Source organism: Musca vetustissima, unplaced genomic scaffold (genome assembly GCF_032173495.1).
Source record: "Musca vetustissima isolate MV318-11 ecotype Yass unplaced genomic scaffold, APGP_CSIRO_Mvet_v1 utg12161, whole genome shotgun sequence".
Classification (NCBI taxonomy): Eukaryota; Metazoa; Arthropoda; class Insecta; order Diptera; family Muscidae; genus Musca; species Musca vetustissima.
Window position 1 is genome coordinate 78,357 of NW_026879491.1, and position 27,165 is coordinate 105,521.

Below are 27,165 nucleotides of genomic sequence, written 5' to 3' on the forward strand. Positions count from 1 at the left end.
TCTAAGAAAAAAATCGGCTTCAGCTAGTCTCTTAGAAATACTTCCTGCTTCAGGTAAAACTTACTTATGCTGGTCTATAAGAAAGTCTCCCTGCTTCAATTCGCCTACAAGAAAGATTCCCTGCTTCCCCGGAAAAAAAGCTCAGACTGTCTAAAAAAGATCCCCTGCCCCCTCCCCCCTCGCCAAAAAAAGATTGCTGCCATTTCCTCTGTTAAAAAATTTCCTGCTACGGCTTGTCTCTAAGAAAGCTAGTCTCTTAGAAAGACTCCCTACTTCAAGATATCTTCGTTATTTTACACAAAGAAGTATTGGTTCATTTGACTCGGCAAATATAGGCCTTTAATTAGCATGACATCCATTCGAAGTAGTTGGTCAGATCGCCTTCCCAATGCAAAATGTGTGATGGTCGGCTGATAATTGTGACTTCTAAAGCGAATAGAAAACTAGAAAAAAAAACAAAGTTTTTGGTCCATATTTTTGGCCCATATCCTAGCCATCAGCTTTAAATTTCCGCCATCTGGTCTGGTAATGATAATACCAAACAAGTACGTATATCAATTTCAACCACTGCTCCAGTATATACAATAAACTTATCAGGCCTATGTCCTTCAGGAGTAAATATTTTCAGCATAGAAGACAAATTTTGTTATTTTTCACACAAAAGTCTGGTCCATTTGACACGCTAAATATTGACCGATCTTCATCAAAACAGTCATGCTTATCTTTGGCCAGATTTCGTTCCCCATTTTTCGATCAGAAAAATAAACAAAAATAAAGTTCATCCCCTAAATATTAACCGATCATTAGGAAAAAAATATGGGGTTTTCTTTGACAAGAGTCCATCCTAAATATTAAATTTCGTGACGATTGTTCTACAACTGTGACATTGTGTTTACAAGGTACATTGGACAGACGGGCGGACGGACACGCATGGCAAGATCGACTCAGTTAATCGAGATATTACGATCGGTATACTAAATGGTGGGTCTAGGACCAATTTAGAGAGAGGTGTACCGATTAGTACACCTCCAAAATGGCTTTTGGATGAATCCGAGAATTTTAAGTCGACGAAAGGTATTGATATTTTTTTTTTTTTTTTTGATGTGCGGAAATTGACGGAAGTTAATGGGTGTCAACTGACAGTTGTACGGCCGCTGATTTAATTAGATTTGTGAGAGATCGCATTATCATGGTGCACACTTTTTCGTCTTCTTTTGTTTGTTCTTTTGAATTTTTCAGAACACTTTAGGACAACAAATCGTAGTGTACCTCTAAGTATTGTTCTCTTAAGTTGCTCAAGCGGAACATTTTCCACATGACCAATTTTGCCGAATCGGTTGACAATTTTCGTTGGGCAGCTTTTCGCTTCTTGGACTGAATTTAGCCTTTTGTTAAATTTGGCTCGTCTTCGAAGACCCACACGGTACATTGTTTTTTTTTCGGGCTTATACGCATAAATCCTTTATTTGCAACCTGAGGTACTTTAATCGTTATAAACGTCTTCAGAATGGTAGATTTTTCAAAATATGTTTGCACAAATCGAATCTGGCCTATCTTGAGCGATTGCCAATTGTGTGGGATCCGACGAGAGCATGTTTTCATACAATATCGAATATATAGTGGTGGAATAAATACTCATGGATGGGGATAATAAATGCCATCTGTAATTTGTTTACAAATATACATAGGCAGACGGACGGAAATGTAATTGACATGGTCTGCAAGTGTTTTGCTTGGGACCCCCATTAAATTAACAACCAATATTTTTTAATATTCCATTCATAAAACTATCATCATTCAAATCACATCAAACCAATAAAATAATACATTGACTAAATTCATACCAAAACAAAAAAAATCATAACAACAAACTAAATTCAAATCATTTTGAATTAGTGTTTAATAAACCGTCTTACTTACAAATTGAGTTCACGTCCTCTTTATCATAACATATCCTTTGCACATCCAGGCAGCCAGCCCACTAACCCACACATACCAATACAACACATAAAACAATATCCGAGACCGTCATTTAAATCTTTTAACATTCCAATCCAATTCCTATTGTGGACGTCATCTAAATCGGCCGACCAACATATGTCACACTCATATCAATGTCTGTTTCTGGTGGTGCTGCTGCTCTACGTTACGGTCGTGCTCTCTATCTCGTTGGACATGAAGCTGTCTCTGTGCAGCACAACAGCCGTGGCAGCAGCAGCATCACATCAATGTTGATGATGATGGTTGTCGTCGATTTGTCACAACAAATAAACTAAACCAGAAATCCGACAAACAACAACAAATCAGCGGCCTACAACTACTTCGTATACACCGACAACATGTGTTATTAAGATATCATTTTGAGTGGGTGGTTAGGTTGGGCACTGTGGATAGTTGGGTGATTTGGTGGCAATAAGGGAAGTCTAAGATATTTTGGTTTCTTAGTTTTTGCCATTTTATTGTTGTAGTTGTTGGTGCTCGAATTGCAATATATTGTTTTCTCATAAGGATACTATCACAATTCTTTAAGATTATGGACAATCGAAATATGTATTTGCAAAAGTAAATATTTATGTGGGGAAAAAATATTTGTTTTAAAAACATTCAACAGGGATGTTGTATTGCAGGAGGATCCAATGTATAAGGGGAGTAAGGGATGGAAGCCTAACAGACGTCGCATTTTTGGAAAAACCATTAATATGAAATTAAACAGGTCTTTCTGCAACCTATAAATTTTGGTCAGATATAGAGTTCCTTCTTACAATAGGACAAAATTATGTAAATTAATTTAAAGCAAAATATCTAAATGTAAACCGATTTCATCGAAACTTGTCACATGTTAGGTTACACTTATTTTTTTTATGTTTTGTGCATTCGGCCACATTTTGAGTTATTTATTATATATAAAAGCATATAGGGACTTTGCACCATTTACTTAAAATCGGACAAAAATATATATGGGATCTATATCTGAATCAGAACCTATTTTTACGAAATTAAAAACACATATATCTACATACATAGCGTACTGAACTATGCCAAATTTCATGCAAATCGAAGGATATATTTGAACCGATTTTCATGAAATTTTACACACATCATTCAAGACCTTATTCATTACGCTGTGCCAAATTTCGTGCAAATCGAAAGATATATACGGACTTTTGTACACCATTTAGCTTAAATCGGACGAAAATATATATGGGAGCTATATCTAAATCTGAACCGATTTTCATGAAACTTAACAAACATCATTCTAGACTTAATTCATTACGCGGTACCAAATTGCGTGCAAATCGAAAGATATATAGGGACTTTGGTGCACCATTTACATAAAATCGGACGAAAATATATATGGGAGCTATATCCAAATTAGAACCGATTTTCATGAAATTTTACATTACGCTGTGCCAAATTTCGTCCAAATCAAAAGATATATAGGGGCTTTTGTACACCATTTACCTTAAATCGGACGAAAATATATATGGGAGCTATATCTAAATCTGAACCGTGCCAAATTTCGTGCAAATGGAAAGGCACCATTTACAAAAAAAGATATATATGGGAGCTATATCTAAATCTGAACGATTTTTATGAAGTCATCATTCTAGACCTAATTCATTACAAAAAATCGGACGAAAATATATATGGGAGCTATATCTAAATCTGAACCGATTTTTATGAAGTCATCATTCTAGACCTAATTCATTACGCTGTGCCAAATTTCGTGCAAATCGAAAGATATATAGGACGGACATGCATAAATCGACTCAGAAAGTGATTCTATGCATATTCTCTCTCGTTTCCTTTTGCCTGTTACAAACATATGCATAAATACATAATACCCTGTACCACAGTGTGGTGAAGGGTATAAAAACCTTTAAATTGATCTTCTGCCGTTAATTTGAAATATTTTCAAATTAAAAAAATATTCAATAGTGCCTGACCTGTGAATTTATTCTACCCTTCCTACTACGCCACTGCCTCTGTTTAACACATTTTTCTCAATGTTTTTATTTTTTCAAATGAAATACACTTGTTCCTTCAGTTGTATGATATTTTGTGTATGTATGTATTTGGTTACTACATAACCGCTACAATCATAATATATGAGCATGGTAATATTGCATTGTTGTTGCTGTTACGTTCATGTATGTGCATATGTATTTGTTTCAAACACTTTGAACAAATAGTGTCACAAAAGACACAGACACCAATACAATAATAACGATGAACACCACGAGACTGGGGACAACAAAGCCATTAACAATCCATATCAACAACAACAAGAACAACAAAAATAAACAACATAAGATACAATAATACAACAGTAAAAGAGAGTTGAGTAGCGTGCAGCGGACATACAACATCTTTACAGCTTTTAAAACAAAAAAAGTAAAAATACAAGTCACAGTGGGCTTGGCGGCATTTTTCAGGACCCAAAGTCAAAATTAATACGAGGGCTGTCATATTCTAATAACTTGGAGTGTGAAGGACATATGAATCTTCAAACGAAATATAACTTTTTTAATGGGATAACCTAGTTATATCCTTCAAAATCCTTTAAATGGCAGGATGTTTTAAAAAAGAGTCTCTATAAAAACATATATATATATATATATATATATATTGATAATTATTTGCGAGGATGTGTATTACCATCTGCATGTGAAAAACCCGAAATGCAATATTACTGCTACTTTTGTTTGAAAACAAGTAAAAAACTGTCAGTCTAGTGTTTGCGGACATCTTCGGAATTACACAAAGGTTTAATTATTCGCCTTATACTAGGTATATGTTTTTATCAAAGAGGTTTTAGATTTAGCTTTATTCAGTTCGCATCAAATTAAATTTACAGGTTTATAAAGCATTGACCCTTTGTGAGGGTGGTACCAGAAACAGAGGGCCGACAGGTCTCACCTTCGGAATGCATTTAGGTATGTAAAGGTAAAAGGTTGTGAAAAATTTGGTTCAAATCGGATATTCCATTCGCCTAATATTGAATTTATAAAAATTGAAAATTTTGAACATTTGTGTGGGTGGTACCAGAAGGAGTGGACCAATAAGTTCCATCTTCGGACATAATATAGGCTTGGTAAAGGTAATATGTGGTGCAAAGTTTGGTTCAAATCGAAGGAGTTGACCAATCGGTCCCATCTTCGGACTGAACATAGGTTGAAAATAGGTTGTACAAATTTTGGTTCAAATCGGATAGTCCGTTCGCATGATATTATAAAATACGTTTTTAACACGACTTTTGCCATTTCGTGGCAGAGAAATATTAGCTTGGGAGAAAAAAATCCATTAGGACGGTCGGAGAAATGATCGAAGTTAACCGGCATGTTGGCAGTCGTAACATCGCCAAGAAGCTAAAAATCGAGCATAAAACTGTTTTAAACCATTTATACAAAGCTGAATTCAAAAAGAAGCTCGATGTTTGGGCACTACACAAATTAACAGACAAAAAATGGATCACATACGATAACCCTATCAGAAAACGATCGATCATATTTTTCTTGCATTGCGAAATTTCTTTAATTATAAAAAAATGGTATCTAGGGAGGATTGTGAAAATCGATAACTAGAGTTTTTTTTTTTTGCAAATAGAGAGCAGGACTTCTATGAAAGAAGCATTATGAAGAATCATTTAAAATGGCAACAAATCATACAACAAAACGGTGCATATTTGGCCCAAATCGGACATTCCGAAACATGTTAAACAGAGTCCTACAGTTCATATAAAAAAATGGATTTTTCCCCCAACCTAATATTGTAGGTTACAAAAATATTCATAAGATTATATCTAGATGTTGGGCATCATATATTCTTCCCCGTCCGATTTTTTCTTTTATATAACGTTGTAGAAAATTTAACCCACTGTGTTACATAGTTTTACCACAAAGTGTTAAAATATTGTATCAACTTCTAGTAAAGAGAAAGAAACATATCCTGCTCTCCTAACTAACCATCCATCTATTAAACCAAATACCCATACAGCCAGCCAGGCAGTCAGTCAGCTATAATAGCCAGCTGACAATACAAAAGAAACGAATGCATGTCTGTTTTGGCCGGCAAAACAGTGAGAACAACAGATATGGTGACAACAACGAAGACACATCATTTATATTTTAAACGCATAACAAACCGGAAGTGGAATCGCGTGTGGCGGCCGATACTTGAGTGTATGTGTGTGCAAAAGATAGCCAAACATACAAGAAATAAACAACAGTAATGCCAAGTTTTCGCATACATTTTTACTGTAAAATTTTCAAATTAAGAGAGAGATCATACACGACGTGAAAGAGAGTGAAAAAAGAGCAAACAACAAACGTTCCTTTCCAGTTTTTCTGAAATAAGAAAAGTCGTGAGTAACTAATTACCAAACAAAACAATAATGACCAAAAGCAACAATAGAGAATCTAACGAAAGAGTAACAGAATATTTCGATGATTTTTCCATGTTCAATATTCAAATGGGAGAAACAAACACCAAGTGTATGCTTTTGCTCATTTTCCTCCTGATGCTTCTTTACCAATTTGGGTTGAGATGATTTAGCCATTGCCTGTTCACCGATAGTCTTTAATTTGGCGGCATTGTGAACGGGCGTCTGGTCTGCTCTAGTCTTGGTCTCACGAACTTTTTTGTGTGTTTTGGTTTACGGTGTGATTTTCCTTTTGGGTCTGACGCGTGTAATATTTGTGTTTTGAAATTTCGGTATTTTATGAACTTAAGGGGAACTGGTGCGCTGGCATATGAAGTGCACAAAACTCACCGGGTTATGTTTTCCATTGAAAAAATGAAAAAATAAAATAAATACCAAAACAACAACAACCAAATAAAAGATAAAAAACATATTGCATATGTTAGTGTATCCATAAGTTTTTCCTCTTAAGTAAAAAAAGAAACGAAAGAAAAAAAACGAAAAATCTTAAGAAAATCATTCCAATAGACAGACCTACTAAAAAATAAAACAAAAAAAATCAGTGTACAACAAAACATATAGACCAGACCATTGGCGAAGGTGTACGTATGTACGTACACACACGGTTGCTCTACATACATACATACACAAGATCGGGTCGATCGTGAATTAAGTTGTTTTTGTTGTTAGTTTTTCCGCCACCGCCACGCCAACTAACAATTCATATTTACACCAATACACACACACACAAACAAACAATGCCATATAATGCTGCCGCATGAAATAAAGTTCATTTCAGCTGCTTTACGAAAACATTGTTTTTGTGCGTTCCGTTATTATCCGAGTGCGTGCCTTTTTTCCGTCTATATCGTAAATGCTGCGCTACTACTACAAAATGCCGGAGTGTAATTATCGAAATTCAATTTCATGTAAGAAAATTGCTCTAAAACCGAAAAAATTATAATGTTATTTCCATTCACACTTAAATCGACGAGTTCAAAAAATGGAAAACAAAATTAAAGTTTTAATGGCTATGCCCTGAAAATGTTGTTGTAAATTTGAGTTTAATCGAAATTGTATGTACGAGGAGGAGTGTGTTAAGAATCAAAAGAAACATCAAGATTAAGAGGTGTAAGATTTCTCTTTTTTTTAGAATAATATTAAAAAGTGTTTGACTCTACAGAAGTACATCGTTGAAAATTTTATGAGTAGAAATATTCTTCTGTTGGGTAATTTTATGTTTTGTTGTGTACAAAAATGCATATGGCTGTTAGAAATCAGAGAAAATAGCATGAAAAATCAATTTCACTTTTCGATTTTTAAAATTTTCTTTAATTGAGGAAATGAGTAAATGTAGCATAAACAATGTAATGTATAAATTAAATGTAAATCGATAAATATTAAATATGATTATCTCGATTGTTGGTTTGAAATGCAATGGGGCTAGAAGAATTATAGGTTTGAGTCTTTATACTGATTCAAAATATTTAATTTAAAACAATCATTGATTAGTTCTAAATCGAGAGGTTTTATACAAAATGTTACACAAAAAAATTAAATTTTTTAATCGACTTTTTAGCCATAAATTAAGTAAAAAATAATGACTATCTTCATGAAAATCATTTATCTGAATTATGACATTCAAATATCAAGTCTTCAAAAATGGAGAAATTTGTAGGTACTCCGAATAGTTTTTTTAGGTGTATAGGGGCTACGCTGATAATTGGGCAAATATTGATATTTTGTTGTAATTTCACAATACCAAATTACAACAAATTCGTGCTGTAAATATCGCATATTGGGGGGCAGGGTTATGAGGAGGTTATTCCAATAAATAGTTCAATATCCCATTTTCATTTTTAAACGTCCTAGAAGTGGTAGTAATGTATGTGCAAAATTTAAAATAGTCAGACATTCCTAAATGGACATAGAATTTTATTCCGATCAAGAATATTCCACAGAATATGTTGAGGAATTAATATACTCTCCAGCTAATGGTGACAGTGTAAATTTAAGTCGAATTTATGATACCTTCATCATCAGGAATCAAAACATTAAAATTCCGGATGGTTGAATTTTAAAAAAGGCATAACTCCATATATTTCTGCAAGAACTTGTGGATATATGAATTATTATAAATTTTTTATTAGGAGGTATTTTACCCTTTAATAGTCCCATGTGACAATAGCAACCGCTTTGCTTGAACAATTCGACTTGGACTTTCAAAATACCTTAAAATTATCCAATTACATAAATCTATTTTTGCAAATTTTACTAGAATCGTGAAATTTGTGGATATGGGCTCTAAATGAAAACAAAGATTTTTTTAATCCTCTGACACCTCGAAATCTCAAACTATAAGCACAACGATTGGGGTGAAATACCGAAAACGGGACTGTTACATTATATTGGATCTCACTAAAACATGGATCCCTGTCTATACCAAGTGAAAAATCTGTCTTTCGACAAAGTTTTACATATTGCATTTTATTCAGATCAGATGAGGCAATTGAATTTGACTAGCAAATTCTCAAAATTGGCTCTATTTCAGACCTTATTTTATCGCTGGGACATCAATCAATCTGGCCAAGGTTGCTGAATCTTCTCATTCCTGAATTTAATCCGTTCCTTGGCCAGACAAAATTATTAATTTTCTTACAACCAAAATGTGGACCCTAGACATAAAATTGAACAAAAAATATAAATACACAAAATTTCATGTCAACATTATGTACCAATCATAGACACACTGTAACTGTATTGTGGAATCGGACAAATCTAAATGGGAGCTATATCTAAATCTTATCCGATCAAATCGGACATTCCATTCGCCTGATATTGGATTCATAAATATTGAAAATTTTGACCTCTTTTGGGGGAGCTACCAGAAGATGTGAACCAATCTTCAATCTTGATCTAGGCTAATAATAGGTTGTAAAAACTTTGATTCAAATCGGATCATGATATAATAAAAATTAATTTTTTGCGAAATTTTGACCATTTTGTGTTGGAGGTACCAGAAGGAGTGGGCGTACATTAGTAAATCGACTACAAATTTTCTAAAACTGATTTGGTCCAAATAAACACATTTTTGCCTTATCAAAATATCCAAAATACAATTTTCGGTATTTTGGATATTTAGAGCACGTTTTTCAATCAAATAGGCTATTTTCAAATTTAATTCATGTACGTCATAGTGTTAGGCTCATATCAACCAACGATTTCTTACTATTTATACCCTACACAACTATGTTGTCAGGGTATTATAGCATTGTGCAGCCCCAAAAGTTTGTAACGCCGCGATATATTGGTCCTAAACCCACCTTTAAGTATACCGATCGTCATATCTCGACTAGCTGAGTCGATCTAGACATGTGTGTCCGTGTCAAAATATAATGGACAGACGGAAATTTTGCATGTAGGATGGGTTCTGGCCAATGAAGACCCCTATTGTTTTTGGTAAAGATCGGTTAATATTTAGGGGATGAAATGGATCAAAAACTTTATTTTTGTTTTTTTCTGGTCGCTCCAGACCCAAACACCGCTAATTTTTTCATGGAGAGGGGATCGGGCCAGAGAATAAGCATGCATGTTTTGATAAAGATCGATCAATATTTAGCGGGTCAAATGGACCCTGACTTTTGTGTGAAAATTTTTTATTCTATAGCGTATATATTTACCCCTGAAGAACAAAGGCCCATGAAGTTGATGGCATATCCAAGAGGAGTGGTTGATCTTTAAATTGATACCATTTATATGGTCGTATGCACTCAGATGTGGGAGTTACACTTAAATATTTACATTTATTTATGCTTACGTACTGAGATATTATTTAGTAACCCATACCACACTAGAAAGCGGAAATATAGCTCTGATCGCTTTGAAATTTTCCATGAGGATCCAGGTATGGTCAAGGACGGATGATGATCAGATAATAATTTTGAGATGAAATGGACCGAAAATTTATTGTACCCTACACAACTATTTTGTCAGGGTATTATAGCTTTGTGCAGCGCGAAAAGTTTGTAACACCGCGAAATATTTGTCCTAGACCTACCTTTAAGTTTCATGATGATTTCAGATAACTAATGGTACATAGGTACATTCCAAAAATATTCACCATCAAAAATAGAACCACGAAGTAAATGTGAAATATTATAAAAACGCAAAATTATGTTAACTTCTCACGAATATTTAATTCCGATGATAGTTGTGTAGGGTATCATATGGTCGGCCCCGTCCGACTATACTACTTTCCTACTTTCCAATTTAAAAGTCAACCACTCCTTTTGGATATACTATCAACTTCTCGGGTATATGACCTTCAGAAGTAAACATATACGCCACAGAATGAAATTTATCACACAACATTTTGGGTCCATCTGCACCGCTAAATACTGACCATATTCCATGGTCAGATACCATTCCATGTACAAATTTCGTGATGTTCGGGTCATTATTGTGGCCTCTAGAGCGACCAGAAAAACACACAAACGTAAAGTTTTTGTTCAATTTCATTCTCCAAATATTAAGCAATCTGTACCAAAAACAATTGGAGTGCGAACCGATCATAGGTGCAAAATATCATGACGATTGGTCCATAACTGTGGCGTGTCGTTTGTTTATAAAATATAATGGACAGACAGACGGATTGACAGGCATAAGTGTCTAGATCGCCTCAGCTAGTCGAGATATGACGATCGGTATACTAAAAAGTGGAAACAATATCTCGTGAAACGCCGCGTAAAACCTATAATGCCCTTACAACATAATTGTGTAGGGTTCGCTACACTTTGAAGGAGTAGCGAATGGAATGATAAATAAACAAACCCTTAAAACTTTAAGTTGACCTTTAAAATTGGGAACTACAAAATATGCTATATCTTGGAAAAATCAGAGCCATTTAAATAGCAATTTACATTCCTTCATGTCTACATCTATATTTATTAATCAGTGATTATTGATAAATCAGTAATCCTTTATTATCAATTATTTTATAAAAAATAAAATCTATAAATTTCCAATTCCAAATCACTCTCTAAAATTTAAACAACAATTACTTTTCCACTCCACATAATGAAAACTTCATTAACAATTAGACTTCTCTAGTACCACCGGGTGATCTTTCAATTTGGTCATATTTATTGTACTCCTTCTTGAGGTCTGTTTATTCAATATATACATACATTGTACTCAGACTCACTATGGGTTAAGGTTTATGGTCGTGTCCATCATCAACTGAAGGTGTGAATTTTTTTCAACATATTAATTGCATGAATGCATGCTGCTGCTGCTGTCGGTGTGGCTGTTCATTGCCTTCCCAAAATGCAACCCAATTTCTAAAGAGGTTTATTATTAAAACACAAACATATGTGCGTGAAATATACACACTATGATATTTTTTTTTTTTCAAAAAAAACAGACCCACAATAATAATATCCTCAATAATTGTTAACAAATTGTGTCTCATGTTTTTTTTTTCGTACAGAAAAAAATTATGATAAATATGAAGAGGAAAATATTTTCCGCGTTCATTTTTTCTGAGTTTTGAGAAATTTTGCTGTTGTGTTTTTTCAGAACATTTTCAGGAAAAGACCATTAGTCACCATCATTTGTTTTATCATTAAGTGGCTGTTTATTGCTATATATACAACTCATTGTAGTATTGTACCAAATATTAAGTTAACAAAAAACCAAAAAATACATATATGTTTATTTTTGTGTTACTTTGTTTATGACTATGTGACCAGAATTTGAGGTTTTCCCCAAATTTTGAAAATATTTTCCTAAGTTATTTTTTTTATAATTCAAAATTCAATTTACCAATTGACTGCATTCAAGCTCAAGAAGTATTTTTACTGCATACAATTTTAGATTTTTTGTTTTGTTTTCTTTTCGAAAATATTTTTGTAATAGAAAATTATAAAATACGTTTGCCAATATCAATTGAAAATTGCTATTAAACAGAACACTTTATTAATGGATGTGTATAAAGTAATTTTTGAAAAAAATATATATACAGTTTGGATATTGTTTAAAATTCCTCTGTAGAAATGCAAAATGTAGGCATTGACTTTTAAATTGTTATGCGGGTTTGTCTATAATTAATAATATTAGAATTTTGAATGGGTTCACAAGTTTTTGTGAAGAGGTAAAAATGTTTTCTTGGACTGGATAATAAACTATGAAAACTATAAATTGGTTTGATATTAATAAGTATTTTGGTCCTTAAATTTGTAGCAGGGGGAAATATGGGAATGGGAATACACTTAAACCACAGAGATTGTGATCTTTAATAATAAATGTATTATTTATATATTGGTCCGTTACTCCTCTTGATGGCATAGGTAATCTACAAAACATCGCCAAATTACTTGGGAATTATCGGTTTGTAATTTGGTACGCCATCGGCTACAAAAGAATTTAATTGTTATTTAATAAATAATTATTTCAAATCGAACGAACCCTACTGAAATTCAAATAGGTAAATGTGTTCAGATTTAGATATAGCTCCCATATACATTTTCGTCCAATTTTGAATAAATGGTGCACCAAACCAACCAACCAAAGGTTTGTCCGATTGCGACAAAATTTCACATAGCATACTGAAGTAAGTACAGAATGAAGTATGGGAAGTTTTGTTGAAATCAGTTCAGATTAATATAGCTCTCACATATATGTTTATCCGATTTTATGTAAATGATCCAACAAGCTTTCAAGGCACCAAATTCCCAAGATTTGTACGATTGAGACAAAATTTTTACAGCGTATTGAGTTGAGTCTAGAATATTGTGTGTTAAGTTTTGTTGAAATCGGTTGAGATTTAGATATATCTCCCATTTATATTTTTGTCCACAAAAGAACCTATGTTTTTTTCGAATATAAAAAAGTTTGCGTAGCGAATGCCATTGAGTCAGAATGTTGTGTGTTAAGGTTTGTTAAAATCGTTTCAGATGTGGATATAGCTCCCATATATATTTTGTCTGATTTGATGTAAAATGGTTCACCGAAAAGCCTATGTTTGTTTCATATACACGAAATTTGGCAGAGGGTTTTGAATTGAGTCTAAAATGTTTTGTGTTAAGTTTGAAATTTTTTTCAAATTTAGATATTAATTTGGAGAAAAATAAATCTATTATTTGTATATGAACTACAGGACTTTATTTAACATGCTTCGGACTCTCCGATTTATTGCCATTTTAAAGGTAACTTCATAATGCCTCTCTCATAGAAGTCCTGCTCTCTATTTGCAAAAAAAAACACTCTAGTAGTCGATTTTCACTATCCAAATACCAAATTTTTATAATTAAAGAAATTTTGCAATGCAAGAAAAAGATGAGGGTGCCAAGTCCGGACTGTATGGCGGATGCATTAAAACTTCCCAACCAAGCTCCCGAAGTTTCTGGCGAGTTGTATGCGGTATAGCGTTGTCCTGGTGGAACACGACACCTCTCCTGTTGGCCAATTCAGACCGTTTCTGGTCAATTGTTATCATCAAAGGGTCCAGTTATTGACAGTAGAGATCAGAATTTAGCGTTTGGCCATATGGAAGCAACTCATAATAAATAATCCCCTTCCAGTCCCACCAAATGCGTAGCAGAAAGTGCTTCACGGTTCGTTGACTATCGTTTTCGCTCAGGATTATCGTATGTGATCCATTACTCATCTCCAGTCACCATCCGTTTAAGAAATGGATCTATCTCATTCCGTTTGGCCAAGGCTTTGCAGATGGAAATTCGATCCATCCTATTTTTTCTGTTAATTGGTGTGGCACCCAAACATCGAAAGGTTTAAAACATTTTTATGGCCAATTTTTAGCTCCTGAGCGATGTTACGACTGCTAACATGTCGGTCAACTTCGATCATTTCTCGCGAAATGCGCGAATTTTTCAGTGTAATTCCTAGGACATTTTTGTACGTCTCTCTTAAATATGGGTCTCTCAATACAGCCCATTTCAAGGCTCAACTTTGTATAAAGAATCTGTAACACTTTAAATATTTTGTGGAGATTTAAGAGGAACCCTCCTTTTTTGGGGTCAAAAATTTTGTTGATATTATTCGAATCTACACTAATTAAAGAATGTCCCTAAAAAATTTCAAATGAAAATCTCATGAAGTCGTGAAGATATAGCCGATTTATTGTGTCAGCATCAAGTGACGGCTGAAGGGCTTCTCAAACTTTAAACGCGTTTTTCTCTAAACATTTTTTTGCGAATGGCGGGCTCGATAACTCAAAAACCAATAACCCAATCGACTTCAAATTTTTACACGTTTCTCTGTGAGTGTGTAGCTATCGTATGAACTAGGATAAAGCCAATCGGTGAAGATCTTCCTTATTTTTTTACTTGGGTTTTGGTAAAAAATCGGCTATTTTCCAAAAATATTTTTTCAAAGGTCCACCATTTTGTAAATTTTAGAGCGAAGTCAATAATCCTAGTTCATACGAGAGCCAGACATGTACTCTTTCTAACACCGTAGGAATTTTCGGATTCCGATGTTCCAGTGAGGAGTTATCATGCCCGCCATCGAAAATAAGGACTTTTCTTTAATTACAAAAAACAACAACAAAACAATAACAAATTTTTTTTTTGTAAATTATTTTTCTTCTCTTTTAAATCGTCAATTATATATGTGTAAAGTTACAAACCTTAGCAAGCATTGGTATTGATTGGAAAATTAAAATCGAGAATGGGGTGGGGGGGGGGGTTCCCTTAAGTAACATTTTCTTAAGTATGACCAGAAGGGTGTCTTATACTTTAAACTGGACATATAACGAACATTTTTTGTAGTGACACTTATCGCTCTCTAAGATATAAAAGCTTAAAATTACATTCAATTCCTTTCGAATGCCGTCAAAAACATTTTATTTTTTTCAGTCTAAGTTACTGAACATTTAAGGTATTTCGGAATCTAGCAGCATTTTCATTTAAGGGTCTCAATGCAGGCCCATATTTAGGTACAATTTTAATATACATTTCCTGCAACACTTTAAAAATTTTTTAAGATACTATTCGCATTATCTCACCTGTGTCGTCCAAAATTACGGAAATACATTTATATGTTAGATATTATCAGGTCCCATCCATACTTTCCAGTACAAGCCTCATTTTTAATTAAAAATGACAATACTTTGGCAAAACTCAAAATAAATTAAATTTTGATTTAGATAATATTATATTGATTTCAGATTTATAATATTAGCCAAAAAGGAATTAAAATTTGACATTTTGGCTAATATTATAAATCTGACCTAGGTCCTTATTTTTTGTGTGATAATTGCCACTATTGGCATAAATTAACATTATAAAGCTTGATCTAATTCTGTGAAGAGATATAGCACCTATATATTTCATTACGATTATTTTAAATTTAAATATAGCTCTGATAAAACACTTTCTATTTTCTCAACACGATTTATTAACCCAACAAGTATTTATAACAGATTCACTGAGTACTAACAAACTATTTTTGCAGGTGAAATGGCATGGATCATAAATGATACGAAAATAAACAAAATTATTTTTGTTTCAAATATTTCATGAAACTATGAAATTATAACAAAACTTCTTACAAAAGGAAATTAGATGGAAAAAAACAAATATCACAATATTAATGATTATGAATATATAGTTTTCATGGAGATCATTTATAACACTTGTTGTTACCACGATAATGGTGAATGAAAATTTTCAAAGGAAAACCAAAAACGCTATCGAAATATTATGTTATGTTATTAATGTGTTACCAAATAAACGGCAACACCTCATTAATCACAAAGACATATCTAAAATCGAAACCTTCAGATCAAAAGAATAAATATATATGTTTTTGTTGTTGTTTTGTAGTTAATGTCATGATTTAAATGATCTTAATTTAGTTATAGCCCACGTATTAACACAAAAAATGGGGAACAAAGTACATTGTATGGAATTTAAGGAAATGAGTGGTAATTTCAACCATAATACAACAACAAAACATTTCCAAAAATTATACAAAAACAAAAAAGAAATCAATGAATTAGATTGTAATAGATTTACACATCATTCAACCAGCAGTGATAAAAGAAAGTGTGAAAACTGTAGGACGAAATGCCAAATAATTAACCAAAAATAAACAATGCACAGTAGTTTTTTCGGACAATATTTCTTAGAAATAAGTAATCAATTTTAATAATTAATAGTTTATAAGAAGATCGTACATTAGCCTTCTTTAGAAACACCAACCGATTTTCTATAAAAAGAAGAGTCGTTAATTGCTTCGAAGTGATTCCTTGCGAACAAGTTTCGTTAGATTTGGCATTTTTTTGAAGACCAACATGAGTCTTACTCATCAGATCGTATTTGTTTAACTTCACCGTCTGTTAAAATCTTTTACAGAAATATAAAAGCAACAGATTTGAAGTTTCGTACATAGATCGCCACAATTCTTAGAATATTTGGTATTGAATATGGGATTTATCGGTCCACGTGTTTGTATATCCCTCATATCACGATACTGAACATTGGAAATGTTGAGCAAGTTTTTCAACCGAAGTGGATGTAATATATTTTATTCGGTAATAAATATCCTTAGAAATATTTAGCACTATTGGCCAAATTTTTAGGATAACCCACATATACCTACACCTCCCATTTAACTCCGGTATTTTGGGCACGTTTTTGGAATTCTGATTGAGTAGAAAAGTTTCCTACCAAAAATTATAAATATTAGGCCATGATTTGGGGTAGCCTTCTTATTGTACGACAAGTGGTCGTGCAATATCGAATGTATGATGGTGGTAAATTGACACCAATGGAGGAATTAATTCACAATCCAGTTTTTTAACGTTTTAAGGCTGCACAATAAAACCAGTAAGGAAAGTCGTAAATTCGGACTGGGCCTATATGATACCCTTCACCACTTTGGGTATATTCTACATATGTATCCTAACAGACGTCGCGTTTTTGTTATATATCTATATCTGAACCGATTTCAGGGAAACATGCCAGAGACTAATTTATATTACTTCAGTACATTGTGTCAATCAGCCTAGCTATGGATCTTTTCACGAAGCTTAGCAACATCATTCTAGACTTAATTCAGTACCCTATACCAAAATTCGGGCAAATCTAAAGAAATATAGGGTCTTTGGTGCACCAATTACATAAAATCGAACAAAAATATATATGGGAGCTATATCTAAATCTGAACCGATTTTCATGAAACTTAGCACACATCATTCTAGACTTAATTCAGTACGCTATGTCAAAATTCGTGCAAATCAAAAGATGTCCAGGGTCTTTAGTGGACTATTTACCTAAAATCGGTCCAAGCTATATATGGGAGCTATATCTAAATCTGAACCGATTTTCACGAAACTTTGCTACATCATTCTAGACTTAATTCAGTACGCTATTCCAAATTTCGTGCAAATCGAAAGATATATAGGGACTTTGGTACATCATTTACCTTAAATCGGACGAAGATATATATGGGAGCTATATCTAAATCTGAACCGATTTTTCCCAATTTCCATAGGGTTCGTCCTTGGGCCAAATAGATGAGCTGTGCCAAATTTCATCCAATTCGTATAATAACAGCGACCTGTACTTTGTTTAAAATTTAACATGGACAGACAGACGGACGGGCAGACGGACATGCATAAATCGACTCAGAAAGTGATTCTACGCACATTCTCAAAAGGAACCATGGGTCTATCTCGTTTCCTTTTGCCTGTTACAAACATATGCACAAAGACATAATACCCTGTACCACAGTGTGGTGAAGGGTATAAATAAATATTCTTATTCATTGCGGAACACATTTTTCCGAGTGGATTCCATATTTTAGCAAATTAATTTGTTAAGACACTATAAACAACACAACACATGGTCGTACGCTTAATAGTACTGAGTACATTTACCCTATAAAATGTCACACTTTCCAATGGAAATGTCAGGTGCAGCTAGACAGTACTGGACTTCTGAATATAGAACCTATTGTATTGTAAAGGAACTGAACTGAACTCATTTCTAAGCTGTACCAATCATTTTCTCCGTGGAAGATCCCCTGGTTTTCTATATAAATACCCACTGGTCTATAGACCCCACAGTTAATATTGCAGGAGTTTTTTGTGATTCTAACTACACACATTTAATGCAATATTTCAAATGAAAACACTGTGCAATAGGCATATAGACATTTCTTTTTTTTTTCGTAAATAGACATGTTTCTTAAACATAATACCCCCCGAATAATAACAACAACAAAAATGACTACATATACAATAAGAGCTAAACAATGGAATGAACTAAAAATAGATTTTATTTAAAATAACAAATCCAGATACCAAATAATTTTTTTTTTGAACTATCCAACAATAATTCCAACACCCAAGTAATTTCTTTTTTTCTCTCCAACAAAAAAAAAATCACTAAGAAAAGAATTGTATTTCAATAAACAAAAAAAAGAGCAAAGAACTAAATAAATTAAATGAAGAAAAAAATGATCTTCCCAAATTGAGCGAAAGCCCACAACAAAATAAAAAATAAACTACAAATCAGATAATTTCATACAATTCACTCCCGCTGAGTAAATAATTTTGTATTTTTTTTCGGTTCATACATTTCAATAATGTTGAATGGGTAAGCAGTGAAGTACAACGTGCTTGGTTGACTGACTGGCTGGATGGCTAGCTGGCTGGGTGCCTGCCGGTATCATGTATAAGACACAAAATCTACTCCATATGCACAGGGAGCATATTTTGTAGTGTATACATATACATACGTGTGTTTGTGTATAAATTGATATATTTTCTTAGTTTTTTTCTTTTCTGTTAAGATTTCTTTCAAAAGTCAATGCTTTCAATTAAAATATTGTTTAAACACAAACATTTCAAATAGCTAGACCAGGCCAGACCAGCACGCACTCACTCACCGTTGCCCTATTATTGAAACATATGGTAGATATATTGAATGTATGTACAAATGTGCATCTGTTCAACATTGTCTGCGCTAGGAAGGAAACACGCGCCAAACGATGCGTTTTATATGGTTGCCATTACTGCCGTGGTGCTAAAGGGGAAACATATGTGTTGGGGAAATTTAAATATTTTTAATATTCTATTGACACATATTTTTCTCAAAATTGTTTTTATATGATATTGTTGCTAATGTGGAAAATGGGTATATAGTTTATATTAAAATATAAAAAAATATCGAATATTCACCTACAAAATTATGACATATACATGACATATATATAGGGAGCTATATTTGTGGGAGCTATTTTAAAACATTAAACTGGATGGAATAGTTTGTGGAAATAAGTTTTTTATTCACCATATGCCAAATTATATCCCATCGATGAGAAAAATAGGTTAGAAATGTATTAATAACGAAAATGGGCGGGACCTTTAACGGTGAATATATAAAAACATGGGCCAATTAATACCATTTTTACTAAAAATTGTTTTACCCTCCAATAATACAGACATGGGGCAAAACTCCTATATGGATCATATATTAACCTATTTTCTCTGCATATGTATGTGTTTAAGAACAATTATTGAAAAGTACAGCCACATTGGCGGAAAATGCTAAAAATATGTCGATAACGTTATATAGAAAATACCGGTAATTTTTTGTAGGAATTTGTGACAACGCATGAGATCTTCAAAAATTAAGTTATAGCCAATTTGTTGATCCATATGTGTGCGAACCAGAATACTGGGGGGACCATTATGTTGGTGCTACCAGTACTCTTGGTACAATATTACAAATCATTTGTAGGTAGATTTTCTACTCAATGAGAATCCCAAACATACAATTACACTCTATTTGGATATAGTTTTTACATGGGAGCTACCCTAAAAATTGAACAAATAATTTGATGTAGGAACATTTTCAACCCAGTCTATTCCACGTGACTAGAAGCTTAAAAATACCGAATATTGGGGCGTACCGATATACGGGGCCAAAAAGTGAACCGATAAAAATTGGTGATTTAAGGGGGCTATATATAACTGTGAACCCATATCTAGAACATTTTCTGCAAAACGATTTTTAATTCACAAAATACTCGAATGCCAAATTACAGCCACTTGGGTTGAAGCAAGTGTGGACCTCTATTAGAAATTGTCCATTGAATTTGCTATGTATGCCAAATTACAACCGTTCCGGGTGGAAATCAATATACCTAATATAGGTCTTTTATATGAATGCCATGACACAAGGTGGACCAATATTAAAATTTGTCTGCAAATAAATTTTCCTACCCAATCCCAAATTAAAGCTTCTTCTAAATATATATATATATATATATATATATATTAAACTCCTTGTACATTAGAACTTTTTACCGGGTTAAACTACTTTATGAGGATTTATTTGACGTATGTGCAAAGGAATTGACAATTGAAACCCACTGGGTTAACGAAATCCGGTTAAATGTAAACGTACTATTAAATCATCAATAAAAAAAATTAATTTATTATCTTATTCTTATTTCTATCCTGCTGGAGTTCGGAATGACAAATTCTGTTGTAAAATATCCGATTGTTACTGGCATTGAAAAAATCGGAAGTGTTAAACTTGTTTCTATTGAACTATAGAACAACAAATTAAAAAGTGTCAGTCGATCTTGCTGATTTATATATATCCTCAGCCAATAGTTTACGGAGGTCTTCGGAATTTCACAAAGATTTAATTATTCGCTTTATATCAAAGAGGTTTTGAATTTGATGTTGATCAAATGCGTTATTAAAAATTAAATTTAAAAGTTTATAAAATATTGCCCTTTGTGGAGGATACACCATAAGGAGAAGGCCGACGGGTTCTGGCTTGGTAAATTTAATAGGTTCTACAAAGTTTGGATCAAATCAGACATTCTTTTCGCCTAATGAATGTATTTCAAAATATTGCCAATTTTAACCATTGGTGCGGTAGGTACCAGAAGTAGTGGACAGATGGGTCTAATATTCGGACTTAATCTATAATAGATTATACAAAGTTTGATTCAAATCGGATATTCCATTTGTCTTATATTAGATTTGTAAATTTTAAAATGTTGGCCATTTGTGGGGGAGGTACCAAAATGAATGGACCAATGGGCCGCATCTGCGGACCTAAACTAAGTTAGGAAGATATATTACGATGTGCAAAGTTTGGATGAAATCGGTTACTCCATTCGAGATTTATCTTGCGCAACATTTGGCCAGACAGACAGATGGACCGATAATCCGCTTCTTCCAACTTAAACTAAATTTGGAAGAAATATTACGATGAGCAAATTTTGAGTGAAATCGGTTACTCCCTTCGACAGTTATTTTGCGATCCAGTCAGACGGACGGACATTTGTAAATCGACTTCAAATGAGGCATATTTTTACGAAGTTTTTTGTACCCTAAGCCAAGAAGCTTAGGGTACAAAAAACTTCGTAAATCCTAAAATCTCCCCTATTTTAGGGTTAACAACGTTTTTAATTTAATGGGGGATTGCTGTACCATCCACCAAAAAATACGCTATGTCATAACATAGACCTATATTTAAACTATTTCTGCAACAATATTTTTCACCAATAAAGGGCTCGGAATGGCAAATTACTGTAAATTTTATTGAAAAATGGGGATTAAACTTTCAAATAACCGAAAATGAATTGCAACCAACATATTAGATATTTTATTGACATCTTAAATCTGGATATTGAAACACAGCAGGTCTGAAATTTTTGCCACAAATTACAGTAAATTTACTAAGACCCTGCACCTCTATTTATATAATGTTTATAAGAAAAATCATATGTAATATTTTCAAAGTTCAATCTAAAAATATTGCGAAATCTATTAGAATTTCAACTGAAATTTAGCCTGACCATATATATGTATATACCTTATTATAACGGTGGAATATTTCATTGTGTTGTAAACGAAATGATAAATATTATAAAGGATGGTATTTCATATCGAAAACCCTGTTGAATCTTATTTCCGAAAAATATGAACTTTCCAACCCATTCAAATTGCAATGTAGGGAATACAAAACTGGAAATTTTGTTGATTTACATTTCGAAAATAAAATACGGAATTTCCAAACTTTTATCTATAGGGTAACATTTTATGTTCTTTTCAAATTCAATTTAACATGATTTTTTCATTGTTAGGACAACAAAACATAAAAATGCCCAATACAAGAATACTAAATATTTTGATATCATTTTTTAATTAAAAAATATATTTTATAGCTAAAATAATCAAAAAACAAACAAGCAAACGAAATATCATAAATAAAAAAGATGAGTGGCATTAAATTAAAAACTAAATTCCTAAGAATATGTTTTTTATTATTAGTGATACACTAAATTGAATTACTTATGATGCTACATATACGTATATGTGATAACAACGAACAATACAAAACAAACAAATAAATATATAGAATACCATAATAGTGCCTTATATACTTACCGATTTTTCTTCTCAATGGAAAATGTGAAATTCACATTGAAATGGAAAATAAGCAAAAACGCCATTATTTGCTACGAAATTTGAAAAAAGACAATATTTTCTAAAATACGGCTAAGTGAATGCGGAATATTGTGGCGCCAACAATAACAAGAACAACGAAGTAGACGACGACCAGCAACAGCAACTAGCAACAATTTTACTAAAATGCAAAATTCCATACAAACGAACCAACAACAACAACCACATTTTTACATAATCAAGTGCAAGAATAATAACAACAACCACAGCGATTACTACGAATGCAACAGCAGAAACAACAACAAAATAGCGAAATTAATAACGAATAAATTATATTTCAAGTGTTTACATCGAAATCCAAAAACCACAACAACAAATACAACGAAATCTATACAAAAATGCAGTGGCCTAATTGCATTATCATTAACAACTGACGTCACAGTTTCGAATAATGCAAATAAATTCAACAGAGATTTGAGTCTGCCATCACAATTAACTATGGAAGTGCCTAGCAAAAAAAGAAAGTGCCCAAAAATAGCAACAACAATTTTAATACGACGATAATATTAGTGTAACTTTGCATTTTACTACTAAGTTTTATCAAAAAATAACAAAATATTTATTTTCAAAAAAACAAATTTTGAAATCCTCCTGCAACCCTTGACCCCACTTTTTGCATCCACGTTAAACGGAGCCGCTATTTTCAAATAATAAAAAAACAAACGAACCAAAAGTCGCTGCCCCACACCTTGTTCACCCTACGCCTACACTACCATTTTGTGCCCTTATCGTGTGAGTGTCTGAGTGTAAGTGTACGTGCGTGTGCGTTTAACAGCGTGAGTGTGTGTGTGTAAACGCGCGCGCCCTCTCTTCTACGAACAATGTTAGATATATTCCGTGGATTAAAAAACCTTATAAAGGTCAGTCACGTTAAAACCGATTCACCAGTATTTCGTTTGCATTATTCTATAACTGTGATGATATTGATGTCCTTCTCCCTAATTATAACCACACGTCAATATGTCGGTAATCCCATCGATTGTGTTCATACCAAAGATATTCCAGAAGATGTTCTCAACACATATTGTTGGATTCATTCCACATATGCGCTCAAAAGTTATTTTCACAAGAAACAGGGTGTATCCGTACCCTATCCGGGAATTGGAAATTCCGATGGTGATTTGCACGAGAAAAAACATTACAAATATTATCAGTGGGTGTGTTTTTGCCTATTTTTTCAGGTGGGTTATATTTCAACATGTTTTTTGTTTAGTTTTTCATTTTGTCTGTTCATTTATATTTTTTGTTACTATTTTTTAATTCAATTTATTGTATATTTTATTTGTATAAGCTCATTCTGAATTTGAAGTTATTAGATTTTGGGTGAAATATGACATTTTTATGATGAATACGCATTTAAGTATTTTTTTATGTCAGCGATGATTTCGCTTCTGACTAATGAACTGTTTGGAATATATGATTCTTTATGATTTGTCAAATTTATAATTTAAATAAATTAAAATTTCTAAAATAAATATGACGACAGAGGTAAATTTTGAAATTCCTAACAATTTGTACTATACTATTAATTATACAAAAACTGTAAAAGTTAAAATTCATACTTTCTTATATTTTGTATAGTATAATAAACCAAGGGACGGAGCTGTATAGTCGAAGATCAACTTAGCTAGCCGAGTTATGGCGATCGGTATACTAAAATATGGGCCTAGCACCAATATTATCAATAGATTATTTTTAGATTAGAAACACACACCTTCTTGCAGAAATTTTGCAATATAGGTCCATAGCCTCTGAAAGTAATATAAAGATGCAAGGTTCAAATACATTTGTATGAATAGGCTTAAATAGGTTTAGGTGAATAGGTTTAAATAGGCTCCTTATTTATCAACGGATATATAAATCGTATCTGGTGTACGAATTTTCAAGGTCATGCTTATATGGAGATAAGAGGTATGTGTAAGTCAGGGCCAATTACTATTAATCGGACAAACGTTGGGTTTTGGTGTACAATTTAGAGTAAAAACTAAAAGCAAAAAATTTTTCTGTGTTTTTTATGTCCAACTTTTGTATGTTTTTGTCCAGGTTATCAAAACATAATATCCAGCTGTTTGCGAATTAGAATCTGCAACCCTAAATTTCCATGGGTTCGTAGTCCAAGCTCAATTTTCCATTCCAACTTTTTTTTTTTGATATTTAGTTCTAACATCTTCTGTTTTGTCGACGTACGATCATGTGTTGTGTTGTTTAAAGAGGCCTTAAATTTATGATACCCTCAAAATATTGGAATTAATTCGTCAACATGTTCTTGTGATAATTTGTTATATCTTCAAACATCATCAAACTTCACTATTTGTATGTCACCATCTCAAAACACTGTAGTCTGTCATTATGTTAAAATCGTGAAAGAGATCACAGTATTGAAGATACTACTATTCCTATAAACATCTGTGCAGAAAATTATGATTATAGATCCATGTTTTGGCATAGCCTCCATATAAAGTTAACGTCCCATTGTAGGAATTTTCAAGTTATTTATACCGTTCACCACACTGTGGTACAGGGTATTATGTCTTTCTGCATATGTTCAGATTTCGATATAGCTCCCATATACATTTTCGTCCGATTTTATGTAAATGGTGCACCAAAGTCCCTATATATCCTTCGATTGGCACAAAACTTGGTATAGCGTACTGAATTGAGTCTAGAATGATGTGTGGTAAGTTTTGGGAAAATCGGTTCAGATTTCGATATAGCTCCCACATATACATATATATATTCGTCCGATTTTACATAAATGGTGCACCAAACTTCTAATGTTTGTCCGATTAACACGAAATTTTGCACAACGTATCAAATTGAGACTTAAATGACGTTATTGCGTATTATTGAAATTGGTGCAGATGTAGCCATAGCTTCTATGTGTATTTCGGGTGTTTGAATGAAATAAAATTTTTCAATTTTACTATACATCGTTTTCCACAAGATTGTCCCATGGTACACAGACGACTCTAAATCTGCCCGAATGAAATTAAATTTATCATAAGTTGCCGTAAGACATGAGTATGATCCTTCGAGGGAACATTGACATGCAATTGTAAGGATACATATGTACAATACAGCAACGTACATAGGATTTCATTTCGGGGGGGGCCCGGTAGTACAAAATGAAAAAATTCGCTGTTGGAAGCATATATTTACTGTGAAAAAAAATAATTCCGGGGGGGTGCCCGGCCCCCCCCCCCTGGGTACGTCCCTGGTACAATATACCGAAAGTGGTGAAGGGTCGGCCCAGTCGGACTTTACTACTTTCCTTACTGGTTCAGAGTAGAGAATATCGATTAGTAAACTCTCTCATGAAATGTGTTTTTTATTTTTATAAACAAAATACAAAAAGTCAAACTTTCCTTTAGAGTATGTGCAGAGTTCGTGAATGAATTCGTGAAAAATGTAATATCAGAGCCCTCGGCAAAAATTGTTAGCTGGGTAGTATATCTGAGTATATTTCTGGTAGTATATCTAGAACTATAAGAATCGCAAAAATCAACAAATTGGTGGATGTAGTTTTTGTTTAATATTGTTTTTTTTTTTCATATATAAGGTATTTTGATTCCATAATTTCTTATACTTGCCGTATGCAATAAGTTTCATTAATTTTAACCCATTTTTGCCAACCTAAATTTTATTTTACATATATCTTATATACGTTCCACAAACCATCTTCAAAAACACTAAACCTATTTATTTCAAGAAAGTGATTTAACTCGTCAAATAATCATCAACTAAATATATGTGGTTAGTCAAGGTTCTCAAAACATACGTTTTTCCGACTAAGTAAATAATATCACACAGATATGAATAATTGGCATTTCATTAGAAATAGTAACAAAACAAAAGTTTAATTCTCAATGTTATTCTATAATCATTGTATACCATATGAGCACAAATATTTTGTCATTTTTAAACAGATGTTGGTATTGGTTATTACTGACACGACTTGTGATTGGATATGGAAAATAATGGTTCCTGCTGTTTTCACTACCGTCGCCTTGGTCATTATTCAATATTCGTGTCCGGAAAATATTGCCAAAAACAAATATTAAAGCTTGACAAATTCCATCAAGTTGAACAATCTTTTGAAATGGAAACCTGTCAAATGTTAATGATTAAAATTATCATTATTGTGCCAGCGGTGGCCAAAAATGATCCAATGGATAATATATGGCATTTATTTTGCTTTTATTTTAGTTGAAAAAATAATGGGTGT

General features: G+C 32.9%; 1 protein-coding gene across 2 annotated transcripts in view; it reads left to right on the top strand.

Annotated features, from left to right (window-relative positions):
• The window catches only part of LOC133324405 (innexin shaking-B), a 103,828-nt gene that overhangs the window by 52,219 nt on the left and 24,444 nt on the right, over window positions 1–27,165 (top strand). Inside the window, exon 1 of one of the 2 annotated variants that reach the window (XM_061533247.1) lies at window positions 23,756–24,121. The exons of the other annotated variant lie outside the window; for it this stretch is intronic. Within the exon in view, the coding sequence (XP_061389231.1) occupies window positions 23,762–24,121 (360 nt within the window). The 5' untranslated portion in view covers window positions 23,756–23,761. Of the gene's footprint in view, window positions 1–23,755; window positions 24,122–27,165 lie in introns of those variants that run through there. 2 annotated transcript variants of the gene reach the window in all.